Raw genomic sequence first — 15,123 nt, forward strand, 5'->3', positions numbered from 1 at the left:
GCGCGGTCATGTGAATGAGCCCTAACATGTGATTCTGTCCCCTAGTACTACTCCCCCCATCATGTCACGGTGTAGTCAGGCGTCAGTGGCGGTTTGTAATGATTGTGCAGAGTTGTGACAGGCGCTTCCTGTGCGGTGGTTTTGCAGAGAGGAGGTCGTCTTCGTCTTCTTCTTCTTCTTCTTCTTCCTCCTTCCCTTTCTGAACCGTCAGACGCAGCGAGCAGATTAAGGATCCGGAGCGGTGCGGCCGAGGCTTGGTAAGAGGCTTAACATAGAAGTCAGCGGAGGGGGTGAGGCGTAAACATGTCTCGGGTATGGCGAGGACTCAGAGCCCGACAACCTGCTGCTCACTGCCTGCAGGAACCACAGGTGTCAGCACCGCTGCTCACAATGCTGGGGGTATTACTCTGAGACATACTGTGCACTAACTGCCTTGTACTGATCCCATGTTACACCACAGCCTATACTCCAGTCACACCCAGAGCTGCAGGTTACACCATGCTTTATACTTCAGTCACACCCAGAGCTGCACGTTACACCATGCTTTATACTTCAGTTACACCCAGAGCTGCACGTTACACCATGCTTTATACTTCAGTCACACCCAGAGCTGCACGTTACACCATGCTTTATACTTCAGTTACACCCAGAGCTGCATATTACACCATGCCTTATACTTCAGTCACACCCAGAGCTGCATGTTACACTATGCCTTATACTCCAGTCACAACCAGAGCTGCAGGTTACACCATGCTTTTTTTTCCAGTCACACCCAGAGCTGCACGTCACACCATGCTTTATACTCCAGTCACACCCAGAGCTGCATGTTACGCCATGCCTTATACTCCAGTCACACTCAGAGCTGCATGTCACACTATGCTTTATATTCCAGTCACACCCAGAGTTGCACGTTACATCAGGCCTTATACTCTAGACACATGCAAAGCCGCATGTTACACCATGCCTTATACTCGTCACACACAGAGCTGCATGCTACACCATACCGTATACTCCAGTCACACTCAGAGCTGCACCTTACACCATGCCTTATACTCCAGTCACACCCAGAGCTACACGTAACACTATGCCTTATACTCCAGTGCACCCAGAGCTGAATATACACTATGCCTTATACTCCAGTCACACCTACAGCTGCACATTACACCATGCCTTATACCAGTCACACACAGAGCTGCATGTTACACCATGCTTTATATTCCAGTCACACTCAGAGCTGCAAGTTACACCATGCCTTATACTCCAGTCACACCCGGAGCTGCACATAACACCATGCCTTATACTCTAGTGCACCCAGAGCTGGATACACAATGCCTTATACTCCAGTCACACCTACAACTGCACATTACACCATGCCTTATACTCCAGACACATCTATAGCTGCACGTTACACCATGCCTTATACTCCAGTCATACCCAAAGCTGCACGATACATCATGGCTTATCCTCAAGTCACACACAGAGCTGCATGTTACACCACGCCTTATGCTCCAGTCACACACAGAGCTGGACGTTACACCGTGTTTTTTTCTACTCGTCACATTCAGAGCTGCACGTTACACCATGCTTTATACTCCAGTCACACCCAGAGCTGCACATTACATCATGCTTTATATTCCAGTCACACCCAGAGCTGCACATTACACCATGCTTTATACTCCAGTCACACCCAGAGCTGCATTTTACACCATGCCTTATACTCCAGTCACACCCAGAGCTGCAGTCACAGTATTCGGCTGCAGAACTTAACCCCCTGTGTTTGGAGGGAGCTCTGCTGCACTGCGGGAGATGTCGTCTTCCAGAGGGGTAAGCTGTAATAATGGAGGCCGTCCTCTAGTGTACGCAGCTCTAGTGCAGGGCGATGTCAGGAGGGGGGGGGGGGGGTGTTACTCCTACCACTAGCCCTAAAGTTATAGGAGGGGGTGTAATATTGGCGATGCCGTGGTGAGGAGGCCTGCACTTCCTGTCACTCATCAGTGGAGGGATCGGTACCGGATACAATGTTGCTTCAGTAGCTCGCATTCTATTCACAGGTATGAGATTATAGATTTAATGCCGCCTGGTGTCTGCAGATCAGATCATCATGGAGTCGTGGGCTCAGCGGGATGTTCAGGCCACGTGGGGTAATTCTCACATATCTCCGTGATCCACTTAAAGGATCAACCACAGCTAATTAGAGAGAAGGGAACAGTCCCAGCTCACGAGGCAGCGGACGCAGGGCCACGCTCCCCCACCGGGCCCAGTGCCTCCTGCCAATCCCACACCAGAGGTCAAACCGTGGACTATGGGGGCGGCTGTCATGGGGACCACGGTCCTATTGTTATGAAATGTAAATTGTAACAATCCCTCAACAGATTTTGATACATCCATTGGGGTTCCTATAATGGGGGGATCGTGCATGGTCTCCTACTTCTCTACTAGGCCCCTGGGTGTCAGATCTTCAATGATGAGACACTCCTGGGGGATACGTCATAAACATCTATTTTGGTGGGGTCTCCGGTTCTTCATCCTCCCCGCCGGACCACTGACATGAAGCAGATATGATCACTCAGGACCCCAGACAAGCTGCATGGCTTCACACCAGAATGCGGGGGATGAGTGCTGCGTATGGCACGACGACCATGTTGTCTGCTCCTAGAAAGCGGTGACTGCAGGGGCAGGAGAGGACAGAAGTATGATCCCCCCTCTCTGAAGAACGAGGCTGCCATGGTGGGGGGACTTCCTGGTGCAGCATCACAATTGTCGGTCACTGGAATCTTGTAAAAATATCTCACAAGATTTCCTTTTAAGGTTTAGACTTCTTTCAGACACAAAAATCCAGGAAGCCGTAGTGATCCTGAGCCTCAGAGTGAAGGAGGTCCTAGGGATCCTGAGCCTCAGAGTGAAGGAGGTCATAGGGATCCTGAGCCTCGGAGTGAAGGAGGTCCTAGGGATCCTGAGCCTCAGAGTGAAGGAGGTCATAGGGATCCTGAGCCTCGGAGTGAAGGAGGTCATGGTGATCCTGAGCCTCAGAGTGAAGGAGGTCATAGGGATCCTGAGCCTCGGAGTGAAGGAGGTCCTAGGGATCCTGAGCCTCAGAGTGAAGGAGGTCATAGGGATCCTGAGCCTCGGAGTGAAGGAGGTCATGGTGATCCTGAGCCTCAGAGTGAAGGAGGTCATAGTGATCCTGAGCCTCAGAGCGAAGGAAGTCATAGTGATCCTGCGCCTCAGATTGAAGGAGGTCATAGAGATCCTGAGCCTCAGAGTGAAGGAGGTCATAGTGATCCTGAGCCTCAGAGTGAAGGAAGTCATAGTAATCCTGCGCCTCAGATTGAAGGAGGTCATAGAGATCCTGAGCCTCAGAGTAAAGGAGGTCATAGTGATCCTGCACCTCAGATTGAAGGAGGTCATAGAGATCCTGAGCCTCAGAGTGAAGGAGGTCATAGTGATCCTGAGCCTCAGAGTAAAGGAAGTCATAGTAATCCTGAGCCTCAGAGGGAAGGAGGTCATAGAGATCCCGAGCCTCAGAGTAAAGGAAGTCATAGTGATCCTGAGCCTCAGAGTGAAGGAGGTCATAGAGATCCTGAGCCTCAGAGTGAAGGAGGTCATAGTGATCCTGAGCCTCAGAGTGAAGGAGGTCATAGTGATCCCAAGCCTCAGAGTAAAGGAAGTCATAGTGATCCTGAGCCTCAGAGCGAAGGAGGTCATAGTGATCCTGAGCCTCAGAGCGAAGGAGGTCATAGTGATCCTGAGCCTCAGAGTGAAGGAGGTCATAGTGATCCTGCACTGCAGAGTGAAGGAGGTCATAGTGATCCTGCACTGCAGAGTGAAGGAGGTCATAGGGATCCTGAGCCTCAGAGTAAAGGTCATAGAGATCCTGAGCCTCAGAGTGAAGGAGGTCCTAGGGATCCTGAGCCTCAGAGTGAAGGAGGTCATGGTGATCCTGAGCCTCGGAGTGAAGGAGGTCATGGTGATCCTGAGCCTCAGAGTGAAGGAGGTCATAGTGATCCTGAGCCTCAGAGCGAAGGAAGTCATAGTGATCCTGCGCCTCAGATTGAAGGAGGTCATAGAGATCCTGAGCCTCAGAGTGAAGGAGGTCATAGTGATCCTGAGCCTCAGAGTGAAGGAAGTCATAGTGATCCTGCGCCTCAGATTGAAGGAGGTCATAGAGATCCTGAGCCTCAGAGTAAAGGAGGTCATAGTGATCCTGCACCTCAGATTGAAGGAGGTCATAGAGATCCTGAGCCTCAGAGTGAAGGAGGTCATAGTGATCCTGAGCCTCAGAGTGAAGGAGGTCATAGTGATCATGAGCCTCAGAGTTTAGGAGGTCATAGTGATCCTGAGCCTCAGAGCGAAGGAGGTCATAGTGATCCTGAGCCTCAGAGTGAAGGAGGTCATAGTGATCCTGTGCCTCAGAATGAAGGAGGCCATAGTGATCCTGCTCCTCAGTGTGAGAGAGACCATGGTGATCCTGTGCCACAGAGTAAGGGAAGCCATGGTGATTCTGCTCCTTAGGGCTCACGCACACGACCATATTTTTTTTCCGCTTCCATTCCGTTTTTTTGTGGACCGTATGTGGAACCATTCACTTCAATGGGTCACTTCAAAAACAACGGAAGGTACTCTGTGTGCATTCTGTTTCCGTTCCGCAAAAAAGTAGTGCATGTCCTATTATTGCCCACAAAGACGGTCCAAGGCCCCATTCAAGTCATTGGGTCCGCAAAAAATACGGAACGCACACGAAATACATCCTGGTCCTCAGTGCAAGCAAGCCATAGGGATCCTGTTCTGCTGCATGAGGGAAACTATAGTGATATTGCTCCTCAGTTTGAGGGAAGCCATAGTGATCCTGTCCCGGAGTGTGAGGGAAGCCATAGTGATCCTGTCCCGGAGTGTGAGGGAAGCCATAGTGATCCTGTCCCGAGTGTGAGGGAAGCCATAGTGATCTTGCTCCTCAGTTTGAGGGAAGCCATAGTGATCTAGTGATCTTGCTCCTCAGTGTAGGGAAGCCATAGTGATCCTGTCCCGGAGTGTGAGGGAAGCCATAGTGATCTTGCTCCTCAGTTTAAGGGAAGCCATAGTGATCTAGTGATCTTGCTCCTCGGTGTGAGGGAAGCCATAGCGATCCTGTCCCGGAGTGTGAGGGAAGTCATGGTGATCTTGCTCCTTAATGTGAGAGAAGTCATAGTGATCTAGTGATCTTGCTCCTCTGTGTGAGGGAAGCCAGTGATCTTGCTCCTTAATGTGAGAGAAGCCATAGTGATCCTGTCCCGGAGTGTGAGGGAAGCCATAGTGATCCTGTTCCGCAGTGTGAGGGAAGCCCTAGTGATCCTGTTCCGCAGTGTGAGGGAAGCCCTAGTGATCTAGTGATCTTGCTCCTCGTGTGAGGGAAGCCCTAGTGATCTTGCTCCTCGTGTGAGGGAAGCCCTAGTGATCTTGCTCCTCAGTGTGAGGGAAGCCATAGTGATCTTGCTCCTCGGTGTGAGGGAAGCCCTAGTGATCTAGTAATCTTGCTCCTCGGTGTGAGGGAAGCCCTAGTGATCCTGCTCCTCAGTGTGAGGGAAGCCATAGTGATCTTGCTCCTCAGTGTAAGGGAAGCCATAGTGATCCTGTTCCGCAGTGTGAGGGAAGCCCTAGTGATCTAGTAATCTTGCTCCTCGGTGTGAGGGAAGTCCTAGTGATCTTGCTCCTCGGTGTGAGGGAAGCCATAGTGATCTTGCTCCTCGGTGTGAGGGAAGCCCTAGTGATCTAGTAATCTTGCTCCTTGGTGTGAGGGAAGCCCTAGTGATCTTGCTCCTCAGTGTGAGGGAAGCCATAGTGATCCTGTTCCGCAGTGTGAGGGCAGCCCTAGTGATCTTGCTCCTCGGTGTGAGGGAAGCCCTAGTGATCTAGTGATCTTGCTCCTCGTGTGAGGGAAGCCCTAGTGATCTTGCTCCTCAGTGTGAGGGAAGCCATAGTGATCTTGCTCCTCAGTGTGAGGGAAGCCCTAGTGATCTAGTGATCTTGCTCCTCGGTGTGAGGGAAGCCCTAGTGATCTTGCTCCTCAGTGTGAGGGAAGCCATAGTGATTTTGCTTCTCGGTGTGAGGGAAGCCCTAGTGATCTTGCTCCTCGGTGTGAGGGAAGCCATAGTGATCTTGCTCCTCAGTGTGAGGGAAGCCCTAGTGATCTTGCTCCTCAGTGTGAGGGAAGCCATAGTGATCTTGCTCCTCAGTGTGAGGGAAGCCATAGTGATCTTGCTTCTCGGTGTGAGGGAAGCCCTAGTGATCTTGCTTCTCGGTGTGAGGGAAGCCATAGTGATCCTGTTCCGCAGTGTGAGGGAAGCCCTAGTGATCTAGTAATCTTGCTCCTCTGTGTGAGGGAAGCCCTAGTGATCTTGCTCCTCGGTGTGAGGGAAGCCCTAGTGATCTTGCTCCTCGGTATGAGGGAAGCCATAGTGATCTTGCTTCTCGGTGTGAGGGAAGCCCTAGTGATCTTGCTCCTCGGTGTGAGGGAAGCCCTAGTGATCTTGCTCCTCGGTGTGAGGGAAGCCCTAGTGATCTAGTAATCTTGCTCCTCGGTGTGAGGGAAGCCCTAGTGATCTTGCTTCTCGGTGTGAGGGAAGCCCTAGTGATCTTGCTCTTCGGTGTGAGGGAAGCCCTAGTGATCTTGCTCCTCGGTGTGAGGGAAGCCTTAGTGATCCTGCGCCCTAGATCACTGATCTTTCCTGTTTCCCCGCAGATCACGATGACTGAGCAGGAGGCAGTCGCCCATGACCTGGAGGATGACGATGAGTTGGATGGAAAGCTGAACTACAAACCTCCACCTCAGAAGTCACTTCAGGAAATCCAGGAGCTGGACAAGGACGACGAAAGCTTAGCCAAATACAAGAAGTCATTGCTGGGAGAAGTGCCAGTAGTCACAGGTACGGCACTCCTGGGGTCTCCTCCCCCCCCCCCCCCCAAATATAACAGTCCCCCTCTAATAGTCGGTCCAGCCAGTGCTGGATTCTCCAGGACTACGTTACAAGTAGCAGATGGGGGTCTCAAGTATGGATGATGGCCACCACTGAGCCCATAGGAGAAGTCACCCGGCTCTCCATAGCACAGAAATCTGCAACATCCTAATCCACCTGTGTGTCAGTCTTCACTGCAGTTCTGGGATTATAATCCAGGTTGAGCACAGCCTTACCCTGCAGTCAGGTCTCTTGTCACACTGAGTGTGAGATGTTCTGCAGGAAGTGGTTTTTGAGAAAACTCAGAACACAACGAGCAGCAGCACCGATCAGGAAATGGTTAAAAAATAGCAGATGGAAAGTTACACAACAGTTCCTGTAAGAAGCAGATGCCACAGAGCTGAACTCCTCACTGCAGCACGCCACAACTGCAAGACTGGGGGGGGGGGGGGGGGGGAGCAGATACCAGGGCACATCACAAACCAAATATATACCTGTGCCGCCATCTATACAATGTAAGATAAGAAGTGTGGATTTCATGTCATTATACCAGTGATGTCATCAGCAGGGGGCGGGGCTGTGACAACCTCTCCGACAGGATATACAGGCAGGATGTCAGCAGTAATAGAGGGATGGATGTTCGTTTAGTTACTACAGTAACATCTGTTTATCTATTACTGCTGACAACCTGCCTGTATACCATGTCTGAAGTTGTCACAGCCCCGCCCCCTGCTGATGACATCACTGATATAATTACATTGTGTCATATCTTCTCTTACTCTTTCTTATACCGATATTTTATATTTTACAGACCCAACAGCTCCAAATGTCACTGTAACACGTCTCACATTAGTCTGCGCAGCCGCGCCCGGGCCCATTACAATGGATCTGACTGGTACGTGATGTGGACCAGAATGTTCTCTGTGGTTTTCCTGTACTCCAATGAAATTCTGTTATAGTGAAACAGCACAGAGTATTTCAGGAGAGGAGTGTCATATCAATGTCTTTTGTCATAGGAGACCTGATAAACCTGAAAAAGGAAACATTTGCTTTGAAAGAAGGAGTAGAATACAAAGTGAAAATCCACTTTAAAGTAAGTGAACATCATCAACGACTGGTCTCTGCTATATAATAATACTCCATATCACATTACGTATCCTGTACTGACCCTGAGTTACATCCTGTATTATACTCCAGAGCTGCACTCACTATTCTGCTGGTGCAGTCACTGTGTACATACATTACTTATCCTGTACTGATCCTGAGTTACATCCTGTATTATACTCCAGAGCTGCACTCACTATTCTGCTGGTGCAGTCACTGTGTACATACATTACTTATCCTGTACTGATCCTGAGTTACATCCTGTATTATACTCCAGAGCTGCACTCACTATTCTGCTGGTGCAGTCACTGTGTTCATACATTACTTATCCTGTACTGATCCTGAGTTACATCCTGTATTATACTCCAGAGCTGCACTCACTATTCTGCTGGTGCAGTCACTGTGTATATACATTACTTATCCTGTACTGACCCTGAGTTACATCCTGTATTATACTCCAGAGCTGCACTCACTATTCTGCTGGTGCAGTCACTGTGTTCATACATTACTTATCCTGTACTGATCCTGAGTTACATCCTGTATTATACTCCAGAGCTGCACTCACTATTCTGCTGGTGCAGTCACTGTGTATATACATTACTTATCCTGTACTGACCCTGAGTTACATCCTGTATTATACTCCAGAGCTGCGCTCACTATTCTGCTGGTGCAGTCACTGTGTACATACATTACTTATCCTGTACTGATCCTGGGTTACATCCTGTATTATACTCCAGAGCTGCACTCACTATTCTGCTGGTGCAGTCACTGTGTACATACATTACTTATCCTGTACCGATCCTGAGTACATCCTGTATTATACTCCAGAGCTGCACTCACTATTCTGCTGGTGCAGTCACTGTGTACATACATTACTTATCCTGTACTGATCCTGAGTTACATCCTGTATTATACTCCAGAGCTGCACTCACTATTCTGCTGGTGCAGTCACTGTGTACATACATTACTTATCCTGTACTGATCCTGAGTTACATCCTGTATTATACTCCAGAGCTGCACTCACTATTCTGCTGGTGCAGTCACTGTGTACATACATTACTTATCCTGTACTGATCCTGAGTTACATCCTGTATTATACTCCAGAGCTGCACTCACTATTCTGCTGGTGCAGTCATTGTGTTCATACATTACTTATCCTGTACTGATCCTGAGTTACATCCTGTATTATACTCCAGAGCTGCACTCACTATTCTGCTGGTGCAGTCACTGTGTATATACATTACTTATCCTGTACTGACCCTGAGTTACATCCTGTATTATACTCCAGAGCTGCACTCACTATTCTGCTGGTGCAGTCACTGTGTTCATACATTACTTATCCTGTACTGATCCTGAGTTACATCCTGTATTATACTCCAGAGCTGCACTCACTATTCTGCTGGTGCAGTCACTGTGTATATACATTACTTATCCTGTACTGACCCTGAGTTACATCCTGTATTATACTCCAGAGCTGCGCTCACTATTCTGCTGGTGCAGTCACTGTGTACATACATTACTTATCCTGTACTGATCCTGGGTTACATCCTGTATTATACTCCAGAGCTGCACTCACTATTCTGCTGGTGCAGTCACTGTGTACATACATTACTTATCCTGTACCGATCCTGAGTACATCCTGTATTATACTCCAGAGCTGCACTCACTATTCTGCTGGTGCAGTCACTGTGTACATACATTACTTATCCTGTACTGATCCTGAGTTACATCCTGTATTATACTCCAGAGCTGCACTCACTATTCTGCTGGTGCAGTCACTGTGTACATACATTACTTATCCTGTACTGATCCTGAGTTACATCCTGTATTATACTCCAGAGCTGCACTCACTATTCTGCTGGTGCAGTCACTGGGTACATACATTACTTATCCTGTACTGATCCTGAGTTACATCCTGTATTATACTCCAGAGCTGCACTCACTGTTCTGCTGGTGCAGTCACTGTACATACATTACATTACTTATCCTGTACTGATCCTGAGTTACATCCTGTATTATACTCCAGAGCTGCACTCACTATTCTGCTGAATGTTATTGGAAACAGTAAGCTCTGGGGCAGAGGCCTCCTAATAGTTAAGCTGAGCTCCAATAATGCAGAAAAATGTACAGATCCCAGAATGCAAATCACCAGCACACGCTCTGTGCACATACAGCACCAGTAAGGAAAGCTGGGAGATTTCAGCTCTGAAGCTGCAGAATTCTGAATGAAGATTCTACAGATTTTTTAACATGTGAACTCTTCTTCATCCTCCAGGTAAATAAGGAGATAGTCTCTGGTCTGAAGTACGTGCAGAACACATACCGGGCCGGAGTGAAAGGTAAATCCGATCCTGAGATCATTAGACTTTCATCCCATACAGCCATACAGTGCCCATCCTGTCCCATACATACAGTGCCCATCCTGTCCCATACATACAGTGCCCATCCTGTCCCATACATACAGTGCCCATCCTGTCCCATACATACAGTGCCCATCCTGCCCCATACATACAGTGCCCATCCTGCCCCATACATACAGTGCCCATCCTGTCCCATACATAGAGTGCCCATCTTGTCCCATACATACAGTGCCCATCCTGCCCCATACAGTGCCCATCCTGCCCCATACAGTGCCCATCCTGTCCCATACATACAGTGCCCATCCTGCCCCATACATACAGTGCCCATCCTGCCCCATACATACAGTGCCCATCCTGTTCCATACATACAGTGCCCATCCTGTCCCATACATACAGTGCCCATCCTGTCCCATACATACAGTGCCCACCCTGTCCCATACATACAGTGCCCATCCTGTCCCATACATACAGTGCCCACCCTGCCCCATACATACAGTGCCCATCCTGTCCCATACATACAGTGCCCATCCTGTCCCATACATACAGTGCCCATCCTGTCCCATACATACAGTGCCCATCCTGTCCCATACATACAGTGCCCAGCCTGTCCCATACATACAGTGCCCATCCTGACCCATACATACAGTGCCCATCCTGTCCCATACATACAGTGCCCATCCTGACCCATACATACAGTGCCCACCCTGTCCCATACATACAGTGCCCATCCTGTCCTATACAGCGCCCATCCTGTCCCATACATACAGTGCCCATCCTGTCCCATACATACAGTGCCCATCCTGTCCCATACATACAGTGCCCATCCTGTCCCATACTGCGCCACCTTTACTGCTGAACTCTAAGGCCAGAAGTTGTTGCACTTTGTTCTGCTCTTCCTGTCAGTGAATAGCTCTACTGTTTCTTCCATTCAGTTGCTAAAGCCACGTTTATGGTGGGAAGCTACGGCCCTCGACCTGAAGAATATGAGTTCTTGACCCCCATAGAAGAAGCTCCGAAGGGAATGTTGGCGCGAGGAACCTATCACAACAAGTCGCTCTTCACCGACGATGACAACCACAACCATCTAACCTGGGAGTGGAACCTGTCCATCCGCAAGGAGTGGAACGAATAAAATACCGCACTGTACCGTCACACTGAATATAATGCTGCAGTGGTACTCCGAGGAAACCGGCCAAACAGATGATCACTGTAGCTTCCTGGTGCACTTCATGATGCTCTGGGTCTCCTGCTCCACTACACACATATTAAAAATCTTGTCTGCCCGTGGCCACCACCAGGGGGCGAGCTAGCTGCAGTTCATAACCATGGGAGCTTATGCAACTGTACAGAGATCGCCACCTAGTGGTGGCCACAGGCAACTGAGGATTTAAGAAGTCTGAATGGAAGAGCAGAGGAGGAGCGCTGTATACTGAGGAAGCGGAGCAGCAGAGTCTTATGAAGTCTACCACGAAGATGCTCCAAATTATTCCTGCTGTTTGTTTCTTGTAGCAGTGGGCACCCTTTAAATATTGCATGAAAGTACCTGCATCCCCTTCCCCCAGCAAAGCCCAGAACCTGAGATGACAGGCCAACGTCTGTTACCTGGAGTCACCCACTAGTGACAGCCTGCACATTCCTAGATGGTCCGTGAGGTCATCTCCTGTGTCATGTGCCCCTAGATGTCCTTATGTTGTAGGTCTATGGTCCCCGTTTCAGATGAATGGACCCCTCCCCCCTCTAAATAACAATGTATCTGATCGGTCAGGGAATAAATTCTGAGAGCGCCACCTAGGGGAGACCAGAGAGATTGTCACCCCCCCCCCCCCCCCCCCTCAGAGGAGATACCTCCTGGGTGCCGTCCTCCGAGGATCCTGGTGCTGGGGGCGTTCCCTTAGGAATGGCGCCGTATGTCTCCTGTTATAAAGATTACAGATGAATTACAATGTATCCGCTGCTTCTTCGCCTCAGTGTTAGATTTCGCCTGCCGCTTGCACACGAGCCCTGGAGTATACGGTGAAGAGCTTATATACTGGAGGAGGATGATGGGGATTATCTCATATTAATGTAATAAATGATCACCAGCAGCCCCTCGTCTGTGACCGATGATTTCTGTCCGTGGACCAATCTGAATTGTCATATGGTCCGTTCCAGGGCTGACGAAGCTTCTCCACTGAAGAATGTGACGTCCTGCAGCTTTCTACATTTTATTAATCTATTCATTATTTTGTTAAGATCTCTGCTTGCTGTCAATGAATGGAAAGATTCTATTTTACACCTACAGGCTAACGACCTCCCAGGGTACAGCTTGTTACAGCGTATGAGCAATCTCCTGGTGATGACCACCCCAACTTCCTGAAAATAATCCCCCGGGGGGTCCTATGGCTCCTGGACCCCTGAAGTGCAATGACAGAAGCGCAGGGGTAGCAGCCACACCCGGACCCTGGTGCCCAGACGCCCCTCTGCCACATTAGAAGACGCCAGTATTATAAATGCCAAGAGGAGGGGGGGGATGTTACAGTCATTGCATTGGGGCCCTTGGAGCTTGAAGTGGTCCCTGATCTCAGTTTGCTGTATTGATTTGTCATTCAGGAGCATGAAAAGGTGGGTGACAAACCGTGTTGGTGGCCATGTTAGTTGTCAGGAGTGTGTATATTGTGGTTGCAGGATGTTAACGGTGACATAACAAGCAGCGCTCCAACACTAGGGAAGGGATCACAAACCACGGGCAAGGTGTCAAGGGCCATTATCAGAGTCCACAGGGTAACCTCTAGGATCGCAGCGAGAAATATCTATGGCCCTGATCCCACAGGGGGGTAATGAAAGTGCAGGCAGAGTCTCGTGGTTAGAGGAAGAGCCACAGCACTAGCATGAGCCGGAAGTCACTGCAGTTTCCTGCGTGTAGTTAGCTAGCAGTGGAGGTGAGCGGCACTAATCATATAGGTGCACCACCACAGGGCCTTGTAGGGCAGCCTCAGCCGGGCACCACAGAGGAGAAGACTAGGAATCGTCCTGCATCCTGAGGGCAGAGGTGGCCTGTAATCAAGTCCGGCCTGCAAGGAAGAGCATAGTGCAAGTGAGGAGAGGCTGCCCGGATAACCGGGAGCAGACTGTCTACATGGCCATGTATAGGGTTAGAAGAGAAAAAGATGGCGTCACCAATAGAAAACCCCTGACCGACTGGATGGGAACTAACAAAAAAGAATAATATCATGACATAAATCAAATTAATAAAAGAGACCCTCCCGTATGTAACTTCCTCTGTGGGAGGCCGACGTCTGTGACTTGTTCCCGATTGCCACAACCAAGGGCGTCACCAACTCTGCAAACAATACCGGGGAGCGCCAGGGGCGTGGACCAGGATATGGCTACACAATCCCCTAACAATAGTACTGGGCAGATAGAAGTCCCGAGGGATGGACTGGTGGTCTTAATGACACCATGGAGATGGGAGCCATTTCCGCGCGCTGGTTTGCTGAGGCGCCCACCGGGTTAGGATACAGACCAACGTGCGGAAATGTTCTGCCAACCTCCTAATATCATTAAGACCACCAGTCCATCCCTCCGGACTTCTATCTGCCCTGTACTATTGTTATGGCTACCAGTCCACCCTGTGTGGTGGCATCTGGGACCTCCCGATGAATGGGGTCGTCCTCGATGTTATTCTGATTGTATTTTAAGGGGAACTTTGTTTTGTCCCCGAAATGCGTCGAGTCAGTTAAACAACTGCCCAGCCGAGAAGTCTCATCCTCCGTCCTCAGACGTCTGAGCGCGGTGCCATCTGATGAGTGGACCTGGCGCAGGAGGCGGGGGACACTGATCTCTTCAGTTGATCCTCTCTGGGTGCACTGCAAGCCTCAGGACAGAGTCTTAAAGAGACAGTACACCTGTTATACCTGCTGTCCTCATTTAAAGACGGTCACCATTACACCTGATGCCTCCAGTGTTACAACCATGTCCGCCTGTTTCCTTCCACCATCATGGAGTGGGGGCCCCCCTTACATACCACGTAGCGACATGCCAGCCCTTCCCATGCATCCACTGGATATGATGGGACCCAGGACGGTGAATGATTGAACGAGTGTCCAAGGACAAGTTACAGGGACTGTGCTGAGCGGTGGCCATGACGGGATCCCCCTTATCACTGGCGGCAGGTGTGCGGTTCTCAGGCCTCCTCGCGTCATCAGTACAGCTCTGCTCAACGAGTCGTCATCACTTCACTACAGCCCAGCAGAGCAGAGAGACCCCGGACGCCATGGGACAACCCTCCTGCTGTATCCCGGCCTCGATGCTTCTCCTGCTAGTCAGCATTACTCTGGCTACAGAAACCGGCAACAGCACCGACATTGAAGGTAAGTCCCTGGTGCCACCACATAGAGGGGACCGAGAGCAGGGGAGGTAAGAATCAACCATGAGGACTGGCCGCCATTGCTCAATGTCTCATAGTAAAACTGTAGTGGAGGAGATAAATCACCATCCTCCGGCTCAGGGCCTGAGGGACATATTCACCATGTGGTCAAAGACATGGATCCCATGTGCAGAGGACCATGGGAATTTATCTCTTCCTTTTGGGAATCTACAGTCCGTCCATCACCCACAGCTGGGACACCCACTAAACCTAAATTCTGAGTAGTAGTCATGAGACAACAGAAGTGTAATAGCCGTTTCCCACCAGCAGGGGTCAGTGTCATACGCTTCATCGTATACCTGACGTTTTACTGGCCCTAAGACGT

The 15,123-nt window shown here is 49.9% G+C and overlaps 1 protein-coding gene across 2 annotated transcripts; it reads left to right on the forward strand.

The window, feature by feature from the left end:
• Nucleotides 1–110: 110 nt before the first annotated feature.
• On the forward strand, nt 111–12,477 carry LOC122943281 (rho GDP-dissociation inhibitor 2-like). Of its 2 annotated transcripts, none has more exons than XM_044300888.1 (6): nt 111–257; nt 6,716–6,899; nt 7,741–7,824; nt 7,946–8,022; nt 10,309–10,372; nt 11,326–12,477. In XM_044300888.1, the coding sequence occupies exons 2-6, from the start codon at nt 6,722–6,724 to the stop codon at nt 11,523–11,525; spliced, it is 603 nt and encodes a 200-aa protein (XP_044156823.1). In that variant the 5' UTR covers nt 111–257; nt 6,716–6,721; the 3' UTR covers nt 11,526–12,477. The 2 variants fall into 2 exon arrangements, with proteins under 2 accessions (XP_044156823.1, XP_044156824.1); XM_044300889.1 differs by having other exon boundaries at nt 123–256; nt 6,712–6,899.
• Nucleotides 12,478–15,123: the final 2,646 nt, after the last annotated feature.

Source organism: Bufo gargarizans, chromosome 7 (genome assembly GCF_014858855.1).
Source record: "Bufo gargarizans isolate SCDJY-AF-19 chromosome 7, ASM1485885v1, whole genome shotgun sequence".
Taxonomy (NCBI): domain Eukaryota; kingdom Metazoa; phylum Chordata; class Amphibia; order Anura; family Bufonidae; genus Bufo; species Bufo gargarizans.

Coding starts and splice junctions, on each gene's coding strand:
- LOC122943281 (XM_044300888.1), top strand. CDS start 6,722: ATGACTGAGCAGGAGGCAGTCGCCCATGACCTGGAGGATGACGATGAG. Junction 6,900..7,740: donor AGAAGTGCCAGTAGTCACAG/GTACGGCACTCC, acceptor TATATTTTACAG/ACCCAACAGCTCCAAATGTC. Junction 10,373..11,325: donor ATACCGGGCCGGAGTGAAAG/GTAAATCCGATC, acceptor TCTTCCATTCAG/TTGCTAAAGCCACGTTTATG.